Raw genomic sequence first — 18,562 nt, 5'->3', positions numbered from 1 at the left:
CTCGGCGTGCGTAGACTGACGTTCCAGTTGGGCACGTAAACAAGCCAACGGGAAACACAGCGCTGTGAATCCCACCCGAGCAGGTTGGTCTAAATGAAGAAGCTGCCTTCGCTGTTTCTCAGCATGTGTTTTAGTGGAACGGCTGTTTCGTGTTTATGTGAGACCCCTGAATTGTCGAGGCCGTGGCTGATCAGTTGCCATTGCCTCGTTAAAGTAATCCTCGGTGGCTTATGCTAGCACCGCTAGCTAGCTAACTGTTATCTAGCAGAGATAGCTAAATAAACTCTTAACGGACCCAGAATGTGGGATTGACAGAACCTTAAACGATGCAGAGATTCGGCTGAAGACACCACGCCCTTAAAAGCTGGGTAATTAGATAGCTAGCTAGTTATCTAGAACCTAAATGCTCCTTAAGGCATAAGAGAGTTAGCTAGCTAGCTACTATTAGCAGCGGAAACTCGCTAGCTAGCTAGCTAACGTTAGCAGGCTGGCTTCCGCTGTTTTTGACACAGCTAGAGCTCGCTAACACTCATGAAGCAGTCACGTACACACACTATACACAAATGCCAACTAATAGTTTATAAAGAAAGGCTGATTTAAACATTCAGTGACATTAAATTGATTTGATATGTTTTAAACGTGCAGTTATTTGTATTCGGTACGACTGATGAGTGATAAGGAGCAAGAAATGATTGATGAATTTGTTTATGTAGTTTATGCAGCTCCTGATATATAGCTGGCTAGTCAGCTGTTCTTTAACCCCTTTTTTAAACACTTTTCCTACTTGTAGCTTTATATTTCAGGGTTTTTTTTTATGTGTGTAGATATTTTTTATTATGGGTCAGTGGTGGCTCAGCAGTTAGAGCACCAAGCTATTGGTGACAGGGCTGTCAGTTTGATACCCAGGCTCAGCAAGCTGCCACTGTTGGGCCCTTGAGCATGGCCCACTGTCACTAGTTTGGTCACTAGTGTGTGTGTGTGTGTGTGTGTTCAGTGCATGGGTGGGTTAAAGGCGGAGGCCAAAATCTATCTGTGTCCAACACTAATAGTTATCGTGTGGTTGGTGTGGCGCAACAGATAACACCACCACCTACCATTGCGTTACAACAACACCATGTGGGAGACCAGGGTTCGATTCCCGGTCTGGGTGACTATGCTGCGCTACACCAATAAGAGTCCCTGGGCAAGACTCCTAACACTACACTGGCCCACATCTGTAATACGAGTAACCTTGTAAGTCGCTCTGGATAAGAGTGTCTGCTAAATGCCATAAATGTAAATGCAAATGTTATCTTGTCGCCTTGTCTACATATTTCTATTTTAACCTTTATTTTTTATCTGTATCTTTTTCCTATGTTCAGAATCAGTCATCAGAGTATTACACTGTTAGTTGTACCATGTGGAACTGTGTATGTGACCAATACATGGTTTTAGACAGATTGACAGACAGCTTTACAGTACTATCTAGTGGATCAGACCTAATATAGCTAATTCAGAAATGCTCTGAGTGAGTTTGCCATGTAGTGTAACCATCAACATTAGATTTCTGAGAGGTTTTGTAGTTGAGATATTTATATAATCTCTTTTCCTTCTGTTCTTTGTTTTGGATCAACATTAGAAAATAAAATTAGGGAACAGCAGACTTTATCTGTTGATTATGCAAGTAGGAGTTATTAGTGAAATACAGGCCAGGGACATTTTCAATGGAAACACAACAGAAAGTTCAGGAAATGCCCCCCCTAAAATATTTTTTCAGTTTGTGTTTTGATGATGGTGGTGGAGGTCGTGGTGGTGGTGGTCGGGAGTGCTGTTTAACACACTGTCCAAAATCTCCCATAGATGTTCAACTGTGTTGAGAGCTTTGAACTGCAAAGACTGTATCATATGACTTGCACCATTTTCATTGTCATCACCATTCCCTGACCCCTCGTGCCCTGTGGATGGGGGCGTTTTCATCCTGGAAGAGACCACTCCCATAAGGACAAAGGTGGTCAGTCAGAATAGCTTTTGATTTTGAGTGACTGTATGGGGACATGTGGACGCAAAACCATAGCAGCAAACCCTAAGCCACTAGACCCTTTATTTAGACACTTTATTTTTGCAGTCACGCAACTTCGCCTTGGCCCTAGAGCGTATGTTGAGTTGTAGAAAAGCTGTCTTGATTTTGGGAATCTAGGTTAATATAAGCAAAACGACAGTAGTAGAGTATGGATGACTAGGTCTTCTGAAGGTTTGTCATGTTAAAGAACATGAGGGTTTCCAAAACACACCAGTCACCTTGTCCCAGTGCTCAGTGAGGGTACTTTAGCAATCACAGGGTCAGATTGGACCAGTTTGTTGGACGTGAGTCAGTGATGTGCTCTCAGTAGAATTTGCATTTTTTGGCACAATAAGGTTCTTGACTATTTTCAAAACATAGGAAAATTCATTAGTGTGCTCTCAGTAGACTTTCACTGAAGCATTTTAGGTTCTCAGGCTTTCCTCAGCCATTACAGTCCCCTTAAAATCTAAAATAATGTAACATTTTGCATTAATGTGTAAATAGTTCTACCTGTCTGTTTCTGTGTTCTGTGTCTTGTTAAAATGACCAAATCATATTTATCTCCTCAGATGGCATGGGAAGGTGACGCGCCATTTGAGGGCAACCAGTAGCAGGGCAGCGCTCTGTGTGGAGCCAATAGGGACGCAGTAGCGAGATGACTGAGTGTTTCCTGCCACCCAGCAGCAGCCCTGCAGAGCAGCGGCGGGCGGAGCACCCAGGTGGCGTGCCCCGCACCCCCAGCTCAGAGGAGATCAGCCCCACTAAGTTCCCAGGACTGTACCGCACAGGTGAACCCTCACCTCCCCATGATGGACACCACCATGAGCCCCCTGATGCAGCCTCAGACGATGACAAGGAGCACAGCAAGAAGAAGAACAAGTTTAAGAAGAAGGAGAAGCGCAGTGAGTTCGAAGTCTTGTAGTTTTATTAAACAGTAGTTGTAATCTGCGATTGCAGTATTGCATAGTTTTAAGCCATAGTTATGAACAACAATAATGAAAGCATGATGTTATTCAGTATTAATACTTTCATGCACATTGAAAATACAGGAAATCATATATCTATAATTGCAAATTCGGAATTTTTAACCAACACATTTTTTGTTTATAATTAGTGGGGATATTCTTATTATTAATAATATAATTATTAATATATATTATTTGTATACCCAACTTGTTTTTTGAACATCAAAAACAAATAGGAATCAATTTAGGCTCAAATACAGGAGGTCGTTTGTTTTCAATGTTTTCCTTGCGAGCTGGCATCAGTCAGCTGAAATCAGTTGAATTAAGTCTAGCTGCATGCCTTCAGCTTCTACACTGGTATAAATATGTAAGATATTATTTATGCACTTGTTTATTATGAATGAATGCAATATAATTTGAGACATAATTGAAGGAGGGTGAATTAGCTCATTGCAAATGAAATTGTGCTATTGGTGGTACTATCTTTTATTTACTAGCATGTAAACCATTCAATCCTACTTTGTATTGACATACCATGGACTATGGATTTATGGATATAACCAAGCATTTTGTGGATGAAATGCAGCAGATTTTGAATATAAACCACTGCACTGCATATGGGAGAGTATTGGGATAGCACATTGTTTTGAGAAATTGTCTTTAAATTAAAACAGTGCATCCGGAAAGTATTCACAGCGCTTCACTTTTTCCACATTTTGTTAGGTTACAGCCTTATTCCAAATTGTATTAAATTAATCTCTTTCCTCAAAATTCTACACAAAATACCCCATTATGACCATGTGAAAAAAGTTTTCTTGAGAGTTCTGAAAATTTATTAAAAATAAAAAACTAAGAAATCACATTTACGTAAGTATTCACAGCCTTCGCCATGAAGCTCAAAATTGAGCTCAGGTGCATCCTGTTTCCACTGATCATCCTTGAGATGTTTCTACAGCTTAAATGGAGTCCCCCTGTGGTAAATCCAGTTGATTGGACATGATTTGGAAAGGCACACACCTGTCTATATAAGGTCCCACAGTTGACTGCATGTCAGAGCGCAAACACCAAGCATGAAGTCAAAGGAATTGTCTGTAGACCTCCAAGACAAAATAGTCTCGAGGCACAAATCTGGGGAAGGATACAGAAAAATTTCTGCTGCTTTGAAGGTCCCAATGAGCACAGTGGCCTCCATCATCCGTAAATGGAAGAAGTTTGGAACCACCAGGACTCTTCCTAGAGCTGGCCGGCCATCTAAATTGAGCGATCGGGGGAGAAGGGCCTTGGTCAGGGAGGTGACCAAGAACCTGATGGTCACTCTGTCAGAGCTCCAGCGTTCCTCCGTGGAGAGAGGAGAACCTTGCAGAAGGACAACCATCTCTGCAGCAATCCACCAATCAGGCCTGTATGGCAGAGTGGCCAGGCGAAAGCCACTCCTTAGTAAAAGGCACAAGGCAGCCCGTCTGGAATTTGCCAAAAGGCACCTGAAGGACTCTCAGACCATGAGAAACAAAATTCTCTGGTCTGATGAGACAAAGATTGAACTCTTTGGTGTGAATGCCAGGCGTCATGTTTGGAGGAAACCAGGCACTGCTCATCACGAGGCCAATACCATCCCTACAGTCAAGCATGGTGTTGGCAGCATCATGCTATGGGGATGTTTTTCAGCAGCAGGAACTGCCAGACTAGTCAGGATAGAGGGAAAGATGAATGCAGCAATGTACAGAGACATCCTGGATGAAAACCTACTCCATAGCGCTCTTGACCTCAGACTGGGGCGACGGTTCATTTTTCAGCAGGACAACGATCCGAAGCACACAGCCAAGATCTCAAAGGAGTGGCTTCAGGACCACTCTGTGAATGTCCTGGAGTGGCCCAGCCAGAGCCCAGACTTGAATCCGATTGAACATCTCTGGAGAGATCTGAAAATGGCTGTGCACAGACGTCTCCCATCCAACCTGATGGAGCTTCAGAGGTACTGCAAAGAAGAATGGGCAAAACTGCCTAAAGAGAGGTGTGCCAAGCTTGTGGCATCATATTCAAAAAGACTTGAGGCTGTAGTTGCTGCCAAGGGTGGTTCTACAAAGTATTAAGCAAAGGCTGTGAATACTTATGTAAATATGATTTCTTTGTTTTTTAATTTTAATAAATTTTCAGAACTCTCAAGAAAACTTTTTTCACATGGTCATAATGGGGTATTTTGTGTAGAATTTTGAGGAAAGAGATTAATTTAATACAATTTGGAATAAGGCTGTAACCTAACAAAATGTGGAAAAAGTGAAGCGCTGTGAATACTTTCCGGATGCACTGTAATATTGATACCATGTCGCCCACCCCTACATCAGCTTTATCAGAACGTGGATTTCTCAGGAGAGGAAGCTGCGACTACAAAAAAACTCACCCACAGGCATCTAAAGTGGGGAAGTATTTTAGACCCATCAAAGTGGTGCTCTGTAAGCTTTATAAGCTTTGCAAAGTGTAGACCGCTGATCACAGCAGTAAGACTACTGTACACAGGCACTTTGTGAAGTTGCTGTTGGTACGGACTGTAAGTCAATATACTTGAAGCAAAAATATGCCTGCCAGTGATTAACTACATATCATCCCAGTAATAAACAAATTCCAAGTTATAACCATTGTAAGAGTTAAGTAAAAGTACTGATGCTCTATTTCAGGCAAAGGTGCTGCTATGACATAAATAAGATCTTTGTTGCACAATAATGCGCGATTAATCTGCTAACTTTAATGTATTGACCTTTTTTACCAAGTTTGGCCCCAGTGTCCTCCCGTAGGTCACTCTCCTTACACAGAATAGTGACGTATTAGCGCCTGTATTTAGCAATGTTAACACAGCGCCACTACTGTTGAGCTCAGGGTAGATTACTCTTTATTTATGCTGAAATATGGATTCAATCTCATAACTAACTCTCATTCTCTTACCCGTACCTCATTTCAACTCTTGAAAAAAGTTGTTGAAGCATTTTCTCTATGAAAGCTTCTGTGTTTGAGTTTCGTCGCGTTCGAGGTTAAAGTTCTCTAAACTACACTGAGATGTTATAAGAAAGAAAGCCAGATTCCTCCTGACAGATTATTAGACGTTTATTTGTTCTCCTGCCCAAAAAGCGTCCAGGCTATCTAGCATTTTAACAAGCATTATTCATAATAATTGATCACAGAGAATTGTTGTGAATAACATCATTAAACTTTTTAATAGATTGAAACCACTAGTCTTAGGAAAAGATGATTACCAAAGAAATATTCCTTTTTTATTCATTATTAAATAATAATTATTCAGTTATTTTAATTGACCACACACATAAAAACCATTTGGAATAATCAGTTAATTATTTGTTAGATTAATCTGCAAATTAAGAAAGAATCGGTAGATTAATCAATAAAACAATCATTGTTAGGAGAAGCCCTAATTGTGGAAAAGGTCCTTACTGTTGTATTTGCCTCTTATAAACAAAGAGTTGTCGTTTTGCTAAACTGTGAAATTAGTACATTGGGAAATCTGCAGTTCCAGCTTTTTAAAAAGATGACCGGATGCCCAGCTATAGCTGTTTAAACCACCATCAACACCTCTCCTTCTCTATATCCTAGGGTCCTGTCAATGAAAAGTTTACAATCCATGCTAGCCCTGGGAGTTCTCCAGTTTTGACACATATTGTTTTATACTGCTGCTGCTTGACTTTTGTAGGTTAAGTAAATGCAGTCATTGGTCTATTGTTATACTCTGCATATTGGCCAACTGTGTCAGATTTTATCCTGCAACCCCGCAGCTCCTGTGAGCGAGAGAAAGAGATAGAGAGTGTATTTACCCCCCATGACTATATTTAGCCGACCTATGGTTGGCAGGCAGGAAGTGATGGACAGTTTGAGGACACACCCTGTCCGTTCCTGTCCTCTGTAGGTGTGCCATAGTGGCAAAACAACATCTCTCGCTTAAGCCCAGGGCTCTCCAGGGAAGGCGTGCTTATGACCACCGGCTGATGGGCTTTTTAGCTGCGTTATTGAGCCGCTGATTGCTGCTATGAGCTCAGTTAGTGCGAGGACACTCCGCAAAGTAGGTGTCACAGCTCCAAAGATGGAGAGCTAAAAAAAGGAGAGGGTACAATAGCTGCACAGGGAATAGTGCTAAATTGAAAGCTGACCTCTTTTGAGCAGTTTTGCTCTATCTGTGCTTTCCCTGCTGTGTGTATGGTGTGTTTTTTTTTTTTTTTTTTAGACCAGTCTTGCCTAACCTTGAGATAGATTGGCTAGAGAAGAAAGGGGGTGGGATGGGATATATGTCAGAGTTTTGTGGTCTTCAGTGCATTTTCGTTTCAGCTTCGGCTCTAAAGGGAAGGATGTGAGTGCTAACTCTTCTCACCTGCTGTTTCTCTCTCTCTTGGTTTCTCTTTCTCCAGCTGAGGGCTACGCTGCCTTCCAGGAGGACAGCTCGGCCGACGAAGCGGAGAGCCCGTCCAAGATGAAGCGCTCCAAAGGCATTCACGTCTTCAAGAAGCCCAGCTTCTCCAAGAAGAAGGAGAAGGACTTCAAAGTGAAGGAGAAGGTGCCCAAAGAGGAGAAGGCCAAGGACAAGAAGTCCAAGGACCTGACCGCGGCCGATGTGGTCAAACAGTGGAAGGAGAAGAAGAAAAAGAAGAAGCCCAGCACCACAGAGCAGGAACCTGTCGTTGTGGAGGTGCCGGCCACCATCAGGCCGATATTCGGGGCACCACTGGCTGAAGCAGTCAGGAGGACGGCGTTGTACGATGGGATCCAGCTGCCGGCCATTTTTCGCGAGTGTGTGGACTACATCGAAAGCTACGGAATGAAATGTGAAGGAATCTACCGCGTCTCTGGTAGGATGCTGTTTGGCATATCTTTTGTGGCATATCGTGTAGATGTTGAGGTTGAAGAAATTGAATATAGGAAATACATATTTTTAAATGTCTTTAATATGCATTACTAACTTAAATAGCTTCTTAAACCTGAATACTCCCACCTCAGTTTAGCTGAGGAGTACTAGGAGTTTATTGAAAAGAACCTACGATATGCATCATGATACAGGGTAACAATTCAGTGTATTGCAATATATTGTAATTTCATTTAGATCAAATTTAAGAAACACTGCCATATTATAAAAGAAATACACCATTATGTGCATATAATCTGAGTAAAGGAGAAGTTGACTGTTTCTGCAATCAGAACAGTGGGATCTGAAGACAGAGTACAACAGCACTCTCCAGTGGCTGGGTTTAATCACAACGCTAAATGAACCACTGTCTGACACCAATATTTGCATGTAAACTATTATTTGGAAAACAATACAATATTGCAAAACACAATATTGCAATATTTTGATATTGATGTATGTTGATGGTGGGATGAATCAAGGCATTGTCCACATGATCTAAACTTTAGTTAAAGCGAATGCAGGCCCGTCTTTAACTATCTCACATCAAATTGTAAGTTGTTATAGTAATATATAGCAACACTACTGCAAAAGATCCACGTCATGCAGCCCTATTTCAGTTCCTTACTTAACTACATACTTTAATCCATTCATAGACTTTGCTGAGTAATAACCCTGGGGTTCTCTGTGGCTTTCATGTGTTAGAATTTGTAGTTTAATTATTATGGGTGCGCATTGTCAAGAGCTGTGGACACGGCTCTATTAGCCAAACGTACTGGATTAGCTTTTGGGAGAAAATTTTGGCACCCCACATTTAGGCCAAAGGTTTGTGGCTACAGCTCTATTAGCCAGACGTATTGGGTGAGCTTTTGGACCAACCAAATAGTGACAAATGTTTTGGCACCTTACATTTTAGGCAACACTTTATGGTCACAGCATTATCAGCCAAATTATTTGGATTAGCTTTTGGACCCAACATTTTTTTAGCAAAGTTTTGGAAGCCTACATTTTACCACACAGTTATACCATAACAACACAATAAGCAACTATGTAGCAATGGCTTAGCATCCAACAGGTATACCATAGCAACACCATAGAAAACACTTAGGATACCACACCAACCAGTGAGAACCACTTCATCAGTGCAACCATTCCGTGTTTCAGGAAATATGCTTTTCTAGTTTCAATAGAGTTTTAGTGCCTGTAGCCCTTTAGTGACTGCCAGTTTGTTCCTCTAATATATCTTTTACCTGATCAAGTTCCACAAGATCGGTCATGGTGTTTGGTTTAACCCGAATGTAACGCTTGCCTCCAACGTTCTTTAAAGTTATGCAGCTTACAAATTAAACATCTGGATGAATTTGACTCCAGCGGGTGCTCTGTAGTTCATTGATTAAACATTCTTTGGACCAGCAAAGGTGGCCTTCAGAAGAACTCCAAGAGCAGCCACCATTGTAGTCTCTTCTACCAGCTTGATCAGGTCCATCGAAGAAATCAGGTTGGGAATCCTTCACCCTGAATCTTCTCTGCAGGAATGAAGTCTAAGGTGGATGAGCTGAAGGCGGCATATGACCGGGAGGAGTGTCCATGCCTGGAGGAGTACGACCCGCACACAGTTGCCAGCCTGATGAAGCAGTACCTACGGGAACTTCCTGACAATCTGCTGAGCCGAGATTTGGCCCCGCGCTTCGAAGAGGCGTGTGGACGGCCCAGTGAGGCAGAGAAGCTGCAGGAATTCCAGCGTCTGCTGACTGAGGTGCCAGCTGGCAGTAGGTTGCTCCTGGCCTGGCTCATCACCCACATGGATCATGTGATCGCCCGTGAAGCAGACACCAAGATGAACATCCAGAACATTTCCATCGTGCTCAATCCCACTGTACAGGTGAGTGGCCCTTTCACTCTCAGCCACAGTGACTCTCTGTGACTGCTCTTCTGTTTCATTCTTTAAATTGCATCAAGAGAACTTCCTCTTTACTGTAGTCTTGTGGCGTCCTCGAGTTTAATTCCAATATGATTGCAGTATAAATTCAGTGTACAACCCGTATATCTTAGTCACTAATTCAGCTGCGTTAAAGTATAATGTATATATATTATGCCTTTCCCCAGGGTCGTGTCACACTTCGTAATCAAAGCCACACTGTTGTAATTCTATCCCTCCCTCCTGTGTTCAGATAGGGAATCGCGTGCTCTACGTGTTCTTCACCCACGTCAGAGAGCTGTTCGGCGATGTGGTTCTGAAGCCTGTGGTGCGTCCCCTGCGCTGGTCCAACATGGCCACCATGCCAGCCCTGCCTGAGACCCAGGAGAGCATCAAGGAGGAGATTCGCCGACAGGTATGGTTTAGCACAAGCCTGTTGCAGCCACACACACCTGCAGTAACAACCTAGGTGCTTAACTTTCACATGTTGTCACTACTCGGCCGTGATCTGCTCACTTCTGCTGTACACAGGAAACCCAGTAGAGTGTGTATAGAGTATACACACTGGCCCGGCCTCACCAGGAAATTGAAGCGTGGCTTGTTTTTGAGTCACCGCATTTGCATGTTTATAAAAGGAAGTCATGGGGTTGTGGCCTGGGTCAAAAAAAATCATCATAACCTGATCGTAGGGAAATGTATGACATTCAAATGAAGTACAGTGTTTTCTTTGTTTGTTTCTTTGTTTGACAAACCATACAAAATGGAAGGGGAGGTGCAGGGCAGGATGTGAAACCTAATACAGTGTCTCTGAAAAACTGATCACAGCCCTTTTGGTCCACATAAAGGCAGTGTTAGGAAAAATGAACGTTAAGTTGTAGTATTTTTTTCGTAGAGACAGATGATGATTGCCTAATAACTGCCTTTCTAAAGCAGCATGTGGGTGTGCATGTCTCTTTGTTTCTACAGGAATTCCTGCTGAACTGCCTCCACAGAGACTTGCAGGCTGGTATAAAGGACCTGTCCAAAGAGGAGCGTCTCTGGGAGGTGCAGCGAATCCTCACCGCTCTTAAACGCAAACTCCGTGAGGCCAAAAGACAGGCAAGAACGTCACTATGCTTGCTTTAAAGAACTGCCTAGACTGCTGTCTAACATTGCTATTAACCAACCAATCCTTTGAGAGCCGTGTATCTCCATTGTTTTATATTTTGGCTTATTGTGAATCTGGCAGTTGTTCTTTACATGGTTTTAGAATTCATGATGAATGGACCAATAGAAATGCTCCAAAATTACTTAGAATACTTTTTTTTTTTTTTACATTTTTTACACTTTTATTAAAAAGAAAAGAAGGAAACAGAAAAAAAGTTGCCATTTTGCAAGGTTGTTGTGTGACAGCGATGCTAAAGCAATTGGGCCCATGTAATTGTGGGCCCAAGTGCAGGCGAAGTCACTTTAGTGTGGGTTAGTACTATCTTTGTACAGGTGCACAAAAAAACCTGACCACAATAGTAAAGAACAAAAAAAACAGTGGTTTGAGATGCAAACTCGGGCGTATTTTCAGTTCTGCAGTCTGGAGGTTTCTTTTTGGCTTCACTTCTGGTTCTTCTGTTCTTGTTTTATTTTTTATTTTTTAAATATGTGGATTTCTTCTCATGGGTGGCCTGCAGGAATGTGAGAGCAAGATAGCACAAGAGATCGCCAGCCTGTCTAAGGAGGATGTTTCCAAAGAGGAGATGTCTGAGAATGAAGAGGAGGTGCTTAACATCCTATTGGCTCAGGTGAGACTGGAGAGATGTGCTTTCAGGAACGCACAAATAAGGGGTTCAATTCCTGTTTGTATTTAAACGGATTAGCAGTTTAATTCAGTTGTTCACTTTGTCCAAGCTAGTCTGCTTTTCTAGGTTGTGCCTGATCTGTAGCCCCTAGTCCTACTATATATACATGTAGAGCTGACTAGCATGTGGATCCACATTGCTACCAGATAAGAACAGGAGTTTCACTAAAGTATTTGTACACAGTCAGTATGTGAGTAATAGAAGTGTGTCTTTCTGGTGCCCCCTGTAGGAGAATGAGATATTGACGGAGCAGGAGGAGCTGATCTCTCTGGAGCAGGTCCTGCGCAGACAGATTGCCACAGAGAAGGAGGAGATCGAACGACTGCGTGCCGAGATTGCTGATATTCAGAGGTGAGGGCTCAGTGCACACATTTAAGCAGGGCCAATATGCTGCTTCCACATCGGCACACTACAGATTTTGATTGCGACCAAGGTCGTATTCTTTTAATGGGCTTTTTTGTAGCTGCAGCCAGGGGACATGACCACCAGGAGTCACAGTGTAAGAGGAATAACAGTAAAAACAGCTGTAAAACAGGCTCATGTTGATGGAGAATTGTCCTTGCCACTGATCGCGGTATTTCCTCTGGAAAACTGATAACATCTCCAAAACACTGATGTCCTGTGTCTAACCATATGCCCACAGCCGGCAGCAGGGCAGGAGCGAGACAGAGGAGTACTCCTCTGACAGTGAGAGCGAAAGTGAAGATGAAGAGGAATTGCAGATGATCCTGGAGGATCTACAGAAGCAGAATGAAGAGCTAGAGGTGAGCAGTTAAGAATAAATGAAGAAACAACCACTAAGCAACACTATAGTAACTACCTGTGACACCACTTGGCATCCATTTTCAACATTATAGCGACCCTCTGGGATACCGTGGCCCCCACCTGAGTTATGATAACAAATGCCTAGCAACTACCTATAATACCATAGAAACCATCTAGCAACACTGTAGAAACAATTTAGCAATACCATAGAAGCATCATAGTGGTATCTGGGATACCATGGCTCTCACCTGGGTTACCATAGCAACTGCCTTTAAAACCATAGCACCCATGTAATCACCTAGCAGCACTATAGGAACCACCTACCCGAACCATAGAAACCATCTACCTGAACCATAGTAACCACCTGGTATACCGTAGTGACCACTTGGCAGAAACGGTTGCACCGGAAATTATTTTTTCTGGTCGTTAACATTATTGTCATTGCTAAAGCTGCAATGCTTGTGATTTCTCTTTGCAGAACAAGAACACCCACCTGAACCAGGCCATCCATGAGGAACAGGAAGCCATCCTAGAACTGCGTGTCCAGCTCCGCCTCCTCCAGAGCCAAAAGGTCCAGCAGGAGCTCACTGCTCCTCCCACGGCAGAACAGGCCCCGACCATTCAGCCCAGCCCAGAAGAGCGATCCAGGGGGGATGAGCCAATCAAACGCAACGCACCTGTCGCCATAACAGCCGCAGGAGATGCCACAGTCACTCCTCCTGCAGCTCCAGCCAATGGCAAGCCCGGAAAGGACACTTTAAAGCCTTCGCCTAGTAAAACGTATACCGCCAGTCAGAATACACCGCTCTAGATTAAATGCCCCACTGGGTTCAACTCCGTTTTCTCGTACAAAGGTGTGAGAGTAGCAGTGACATTGAAAAGGTCAGCCCCTAGCATCACTTGCAGGTATCAGTTGTTTTTTTTTTTTGTTTTATTTTTCCAAACTGGGACCACAAACTAGGTGGACGAGTTCTAAAATAGTAAAAAAAAAAAATGCAAGTTATTGAAAGGTAAGCGGTCAGTCAACAGCAGGTGAGTAGGGGTGCCTTTTTTTTGTTTATTTGGTTTGGGAGTGGGGTCATGGTGCCCTAAAGGACCTTTTCCATTCTATATTTGTAACTTAATCCAGACGTTTAGCCAAAAGGACGTTTCTTGACAGAGAGAAATGCCTTGGTTTTTGCTCAAGCTAAACCTCACCCTTTATTTCATGTCTTAAGACCATGGTCTTCAAATCTGCCCTCAGATATCTGCTCTTCTGTGTCCAGTTCGTCCAGTTGTATTTCTAAATTTTGCCATCAGAATGATTGGTGTTAGATTTGGGCTGGAAGAAGAGTCTGCAGTAGGGGAGGTATCCAGACCGGGTCTGTAAAGACAGCCAATGATTTCCATCATGCTTAATAACTGATAATTATGTGAATGTATTTCAAATAAACTGAAGGTGCTTTGAGTGGTTCTTTGGGTGATGCCCTAGAAGAGCCATTTTTAATTCCATAAAGACCTTCACTTGATGTAAAGGTGCCTTCCACTCACACTCACTCACATCTCTATTACAGACATGCTACATGCTTCTTCATGGAGCAAAAGTACTTCTTCTATGGCATCCCTCAAAGAACCATTTGAAGCATTATTTTTAGGAGTGTATTGTTTGAAGGGGAGGAGATTCTCTACTGGGAGGGCTTTTTTTGGGATGGGGCATCCCAACATGTCCTCCTAACTCTTTCAAGTGAACAGAAGAGGTGTGTATGCATGTGTGTGAAAGAGAACCTGAGTGAGATATATGAAACCACTGTGCCATATGTGAGTGAATGCAACCCTACTGAAGTTTTTCATTGAAGAAACTGTTCAGACGAAGACGATAAGATGCTATATTACTATATTATATATTTAGTCAAATAAATTACAGAGGATCGTTTGTAACTGTAATTAATTAATGAAGTATGCCATTTATTTGGTTTTATATAAATATATGCAAAGGTATACAAAGTCCTCTACAGGAAACAAATAGAACCACTTAAGCACGTTTTTTTTTTTTTATTTGTTTAATTTACGATATATTGGAGAAATATCCAACATATCAGACATATCAAAATTTGCCATAGCATTTGTACATGCCACATTTTTAGGTTGTCCCATCCCATCCCCCTAGTAAGTTCAGTTCATATTTGTGCTATTAGTCTTATGTAATTAACACGTCATGTAAAACAGACAGACAGTGGCCAATCCATAAATGTGTAAATTTCATTCTACACATTATAGTCACTGCAAAGCACAAAAATAAAATAGTATTTGTGATGGATAATTGAAAGCTTTATGTTTTGGTTACGTTTAAGGTAAAAAGCAGTTATGAATTTGTGGTGTTTATTAAAAATGTCTTACACCTAACATACTCAGCAGTGTTTTCACTGTGATCATAAAAGAATAATATGGATATATACCGTATGGCAATTAACTCCAATTTGTTACCAAACCAAGGTCGTGACATGACCAGAATAATCTACAGGATGAGTACAGCCCTGGTCTGCTACAGTCCTTGTCTAATTATGAGTTAAATTAATAATTAGGTATTTTAAAAAATAAATACAATGAATTATTCTGTGATAGTTATGAGAAAACTCGCCCAAATCTCGTTCTCTTTGCACACTGAGAATGTTGTCTTTCTTTCCAAACACTAATTCTGCTTAAGCCTGTATTTGTCATTTCTTTCATTTTCTGTGTTTTTTTCCCCCCTTTTTCTTTCCTATCAGTTGAGAAATTTTGCATAACTCCAGCTCTGAACACTGGTGACTGTTTTCCATTGTACTCCACTGTGTGTAGAAAAGCTTCTTTTCTAATATGACTCATTGCAAAGACAAATCTACTCCATCTGAAATCATTGTTATCTGTCGTGCTTGTTCATATGGCTTTTTGTAGCTCTTTGTCGTTGCTAGCAGAATGATGCTGTACTAAGTAATAAAAGTGTCTGGAAACGAAGTTTAGCATGAATACAGTGGATTTTATTGGATTAAAAAGAGAATGTATTGAATGCTGGACTGAATACAGCAGATGCTGGTATCTGAGTTTAAATGTAGTTGAGTCCTGTGCGTTCAGTTCATTGTGCTGGGAATTCAGTGTAGTGTAATGTCGCTGTGTGTATAAAACCTTGTGTCTAAGAAAGGGGAAGACGTTCATTTTCAATGGAAGTTAATCTAACAAGGTTTAATTCCAAGCAATTTTGGACCATTACTGGTAGTCCATTCATCATTACCCATGGTATAGAACAACTGGTGTTTTCCAAATTATGTAAAAGATCAAATATAGTTAATGATTTTTTTATTTTGATTAAGATAGAGACTACTAGGCACTGCGGCACTGCACATATACAGAGGCATGGGGTTGTGGATTTAATCCCCGGGTCTGTTAACTGTCTGCCAAGAGTTTGGTGCATTCTCCTTATGTCCGTCCAGGCCGGTACTCCTGGTACTCCCGGTTTCCTCCCGCCTAAATTTCCTGGTGTGTGTGGTACCCTGCAGTGGACAAGCATTCCTGGATTGCACCCCATGATTCCAGATAGGCTCCGGACCCACCACGACCCAGACAAGTAAGTGGATATAGATATAGGCTACTGCTCTATGGGTAATCCTGCTGAACCCATGACTTGTGAAGGCTAAAATTATTAATATGCATCAAACTGTGCCATAGTTCAATAGAAAAATGTATATGAAAAACAAGAATGGAATTAAAGATAAACATGTTCATTTGTTTATCTTATGAAACAAATGGGAAAAAATAAAAAAGGAAGCCTATACAGTTGGTATTCACAAGGGCTAGCATTGAGGCCTACTGCTAGCCTTGTCTTTCTATTACTGGAGTTGTTTTGACTCTTTTTGATGAATCGGTTGAACTGAATCAAGCTATGTTATATTAACACACACAGTCAGTCCTGGGGATCCCATGCTCTGCACACTAGGAAAGGATTCCTAGTCAATAAGATGAATTAGCTATTACATATGCTGTAGTATTGTCCTGATCTGGAGGGATATTGCAGATGTCTCCAAAGGGGATATAACTCACCTACCAAGACTTGTGTTACTAGAACAAATAGGGGTGAATCTTCGCACTTCTTGCTGCTAAAAATGTATTCCTATTAGGTGGAAATCACCTGAACCCCCTTGTTTTTTTTAACTTGTTTTTTGTGGATAAAAGAGGTGTCTTTTTTTATACCTTAAATCCATAACTAATTATTATTATTATTATATTGTTATTTTTGCATCGTTATTAATGCATCTATGTTGTAAGCTATAATAATAAATAATTGAAAAGGGAATATAATGCACAAGAATTTGTGGGATAAAGATGGATCGGACTGAACTTGAACCTGTTTATAGTCTATCATGAAACAAATCGTTGGAAAAAAAAAAAAAAAAAAAAATTTTGTGGGAAATAAGTATTTGATCATCTATCAACCAGTAAGAATTTTGGCTCTCACAGACATGTTACTTCTTCTTTAAGAAGCCCTCCTGTTCTCCACTCATTACCTGTATTAACTGCACCTGTTTGAACTCGTTACCTGTATAAAAGACACCTGTCCACACACTCAATCAGTCAGACTCCAGCATCTCCACAATGCCCAAGACCAGAGAGCTTTGTAAGGACATCAGGGATATAATTGTAGACCTGCACAAGGCTGGGATGGGCTACAGGACAATAGGCAAGCAGCTTGGTGAGAAGGCAACAACTGTTGGTGCAATTATTAGAAAATGGAAGAAATGCAAAATAACGGATAATCTCCCTCGGTCTGGGGCGCCATGCAAGATCTCACCTCGTGGAGCATCAATGATCTTGAGGAAGGTGAGGAATGAGCCCAGAATTACACGGCAGGACCTGGTCAATGACCTGAATAGAGCTGGGACCACAGTCTCAAAGAAAACAATCAGTAACACTCTACGCCGTCAAGGATTAAAATCCTGCAGTGCACGCAAGGTGCCCTTCCTCAAGCCAACGCATGTCAAAGCCCGTCTGAAGTTTGCAAATGACCATCTGAATGATCCAGAGGAGGAATGGGAGAAGGTCATGTGGTCTGATGAGACAAAAATAGAACTTTTTGGTTTAAACTCCACTCGTCATGTTTGGAGGAAGAAGAATGATGAGTACAACCCCAAGAACACCATCCCAACCGTGAAGCATGGCGGTGGAAACATCATTCTTTGGGGATGCTTTTCTGCAAAGGGGACAGGACGACTGCACCGTATTGTGGGAAGGATGGATGGGGCCATGTACCGTGAGATTTTGGCCAACAACCTCCTTCCCTCAGTAAGAGCACTGAAGATGGGTTGTGGCTGGGTCTTCCAGCATGATAACGACCCAAAACACACAGCCAGGGCAACTAAAGAGTGGCTCCGTAGGAAACATCTTAAGGTCCTGGAGTGGCCTAGCCAGTCTCCAGACCTGAATCCAATAGAAAATCTTTGGAGGGAGCTTAAAGTCCGTGTGGCCCAGCGACAGCCATGAAACCTGAAGGCTCTGGAGGAGATCTGTATGGAGGAGCGGGCCAAAATCCCTGCTGCAGTGTGTGCAAACCTTGTCAAGAACTACAGGAAACGTCTCATCTCTGTAATTGCAAACAAAGGTTTCTGTACCAAATATTAAGTTTCTTTTTCTGGTGTATCAAATACTTATTTCCCACAATAAAATGGAAATTAATTATTTAAAAATCATACAATGTATGTTTCTGGATTTTTGTTTTAGATTCCATCACTCACAGTTGAAGAGTACCTATGATAAAAATTACAGTCTTCTACATGCTTTGCAAGTGGGAAAACCTGAAAAATCAGCAGTGTATCAAATACTTGTTCTCCCCACTGTATATATAGATATATATATATATATAGAGAGAGAGAGAGAGAGTGCATACAAAAGTAAAACAAGAATAAAAAATATTAATTATGTATAAATAGAAATCCACATATATTGTATGTATATTAAACTCAACTGAATGTCACTGAACAGAATTAAACGTGCCCTCTTTCACTGACACAACACAAATCATCACTGAGTCGGCACGTTGAAACAAACGGTTTGACAGAATCGGTTCGTTAAACTGAATCATTTTTCTGTTCGGCTTTACGTAAAGAGCGACACGAGCGTCACGTGACCTGAGTGACAGCG

The 18,562-nt window shown here is 41.7% G+C and overlaps 1 protein-coding gene across 1 annotated transcript; it reads left to right on the top strand.

Annotated features, from left to right (window-relative positions):
* Positions 1–15,388, top strand: ralbp1 (ralA binding protein 1). Its single transcript, XM_072669063.1, has 10 exons — positions 1–83; positions 2,611–2,943; positions 7,413–7,850; positions 9,436–9,785; positions 10,075–10,236; positions 10,788–10,919; positions 11,486–11,596; positions 11,883–12,004; positions 12,297–12,417; positions 12,897–15,388. Exons 2-10 carry the CDS (start codon positions 2,697–2,699, stop codon positions 13,227–13,229), a joined length of 2,016 nt encoding a protein of 671 aa, XP_072525164.1. The 5' UTR covers positions 1–83; positions 2,611–2,696; the 3' UTR covers positions 13,230–15,388.
* The last annotated feature ends 3,174 nt before the right edge of the window (positions 15,389–18,562 follow it).

Source organism: Salminus brasiliensis, chromosome 23 (genome assembly GCF_030463535.1).
Source record: "Salminus brasiliensis chromosome 23, fSalBra1.hap2, whole genome shotgun sequence".
NCBI lineage: Eukaryota > Metazoa > Chordata > Actinopteri > Characiformes > Bryconidae > Salminus > Salminus brasiliensis.
This window is presented reverse-complemented; position numbering and strand designations above follow the sequence as displayed.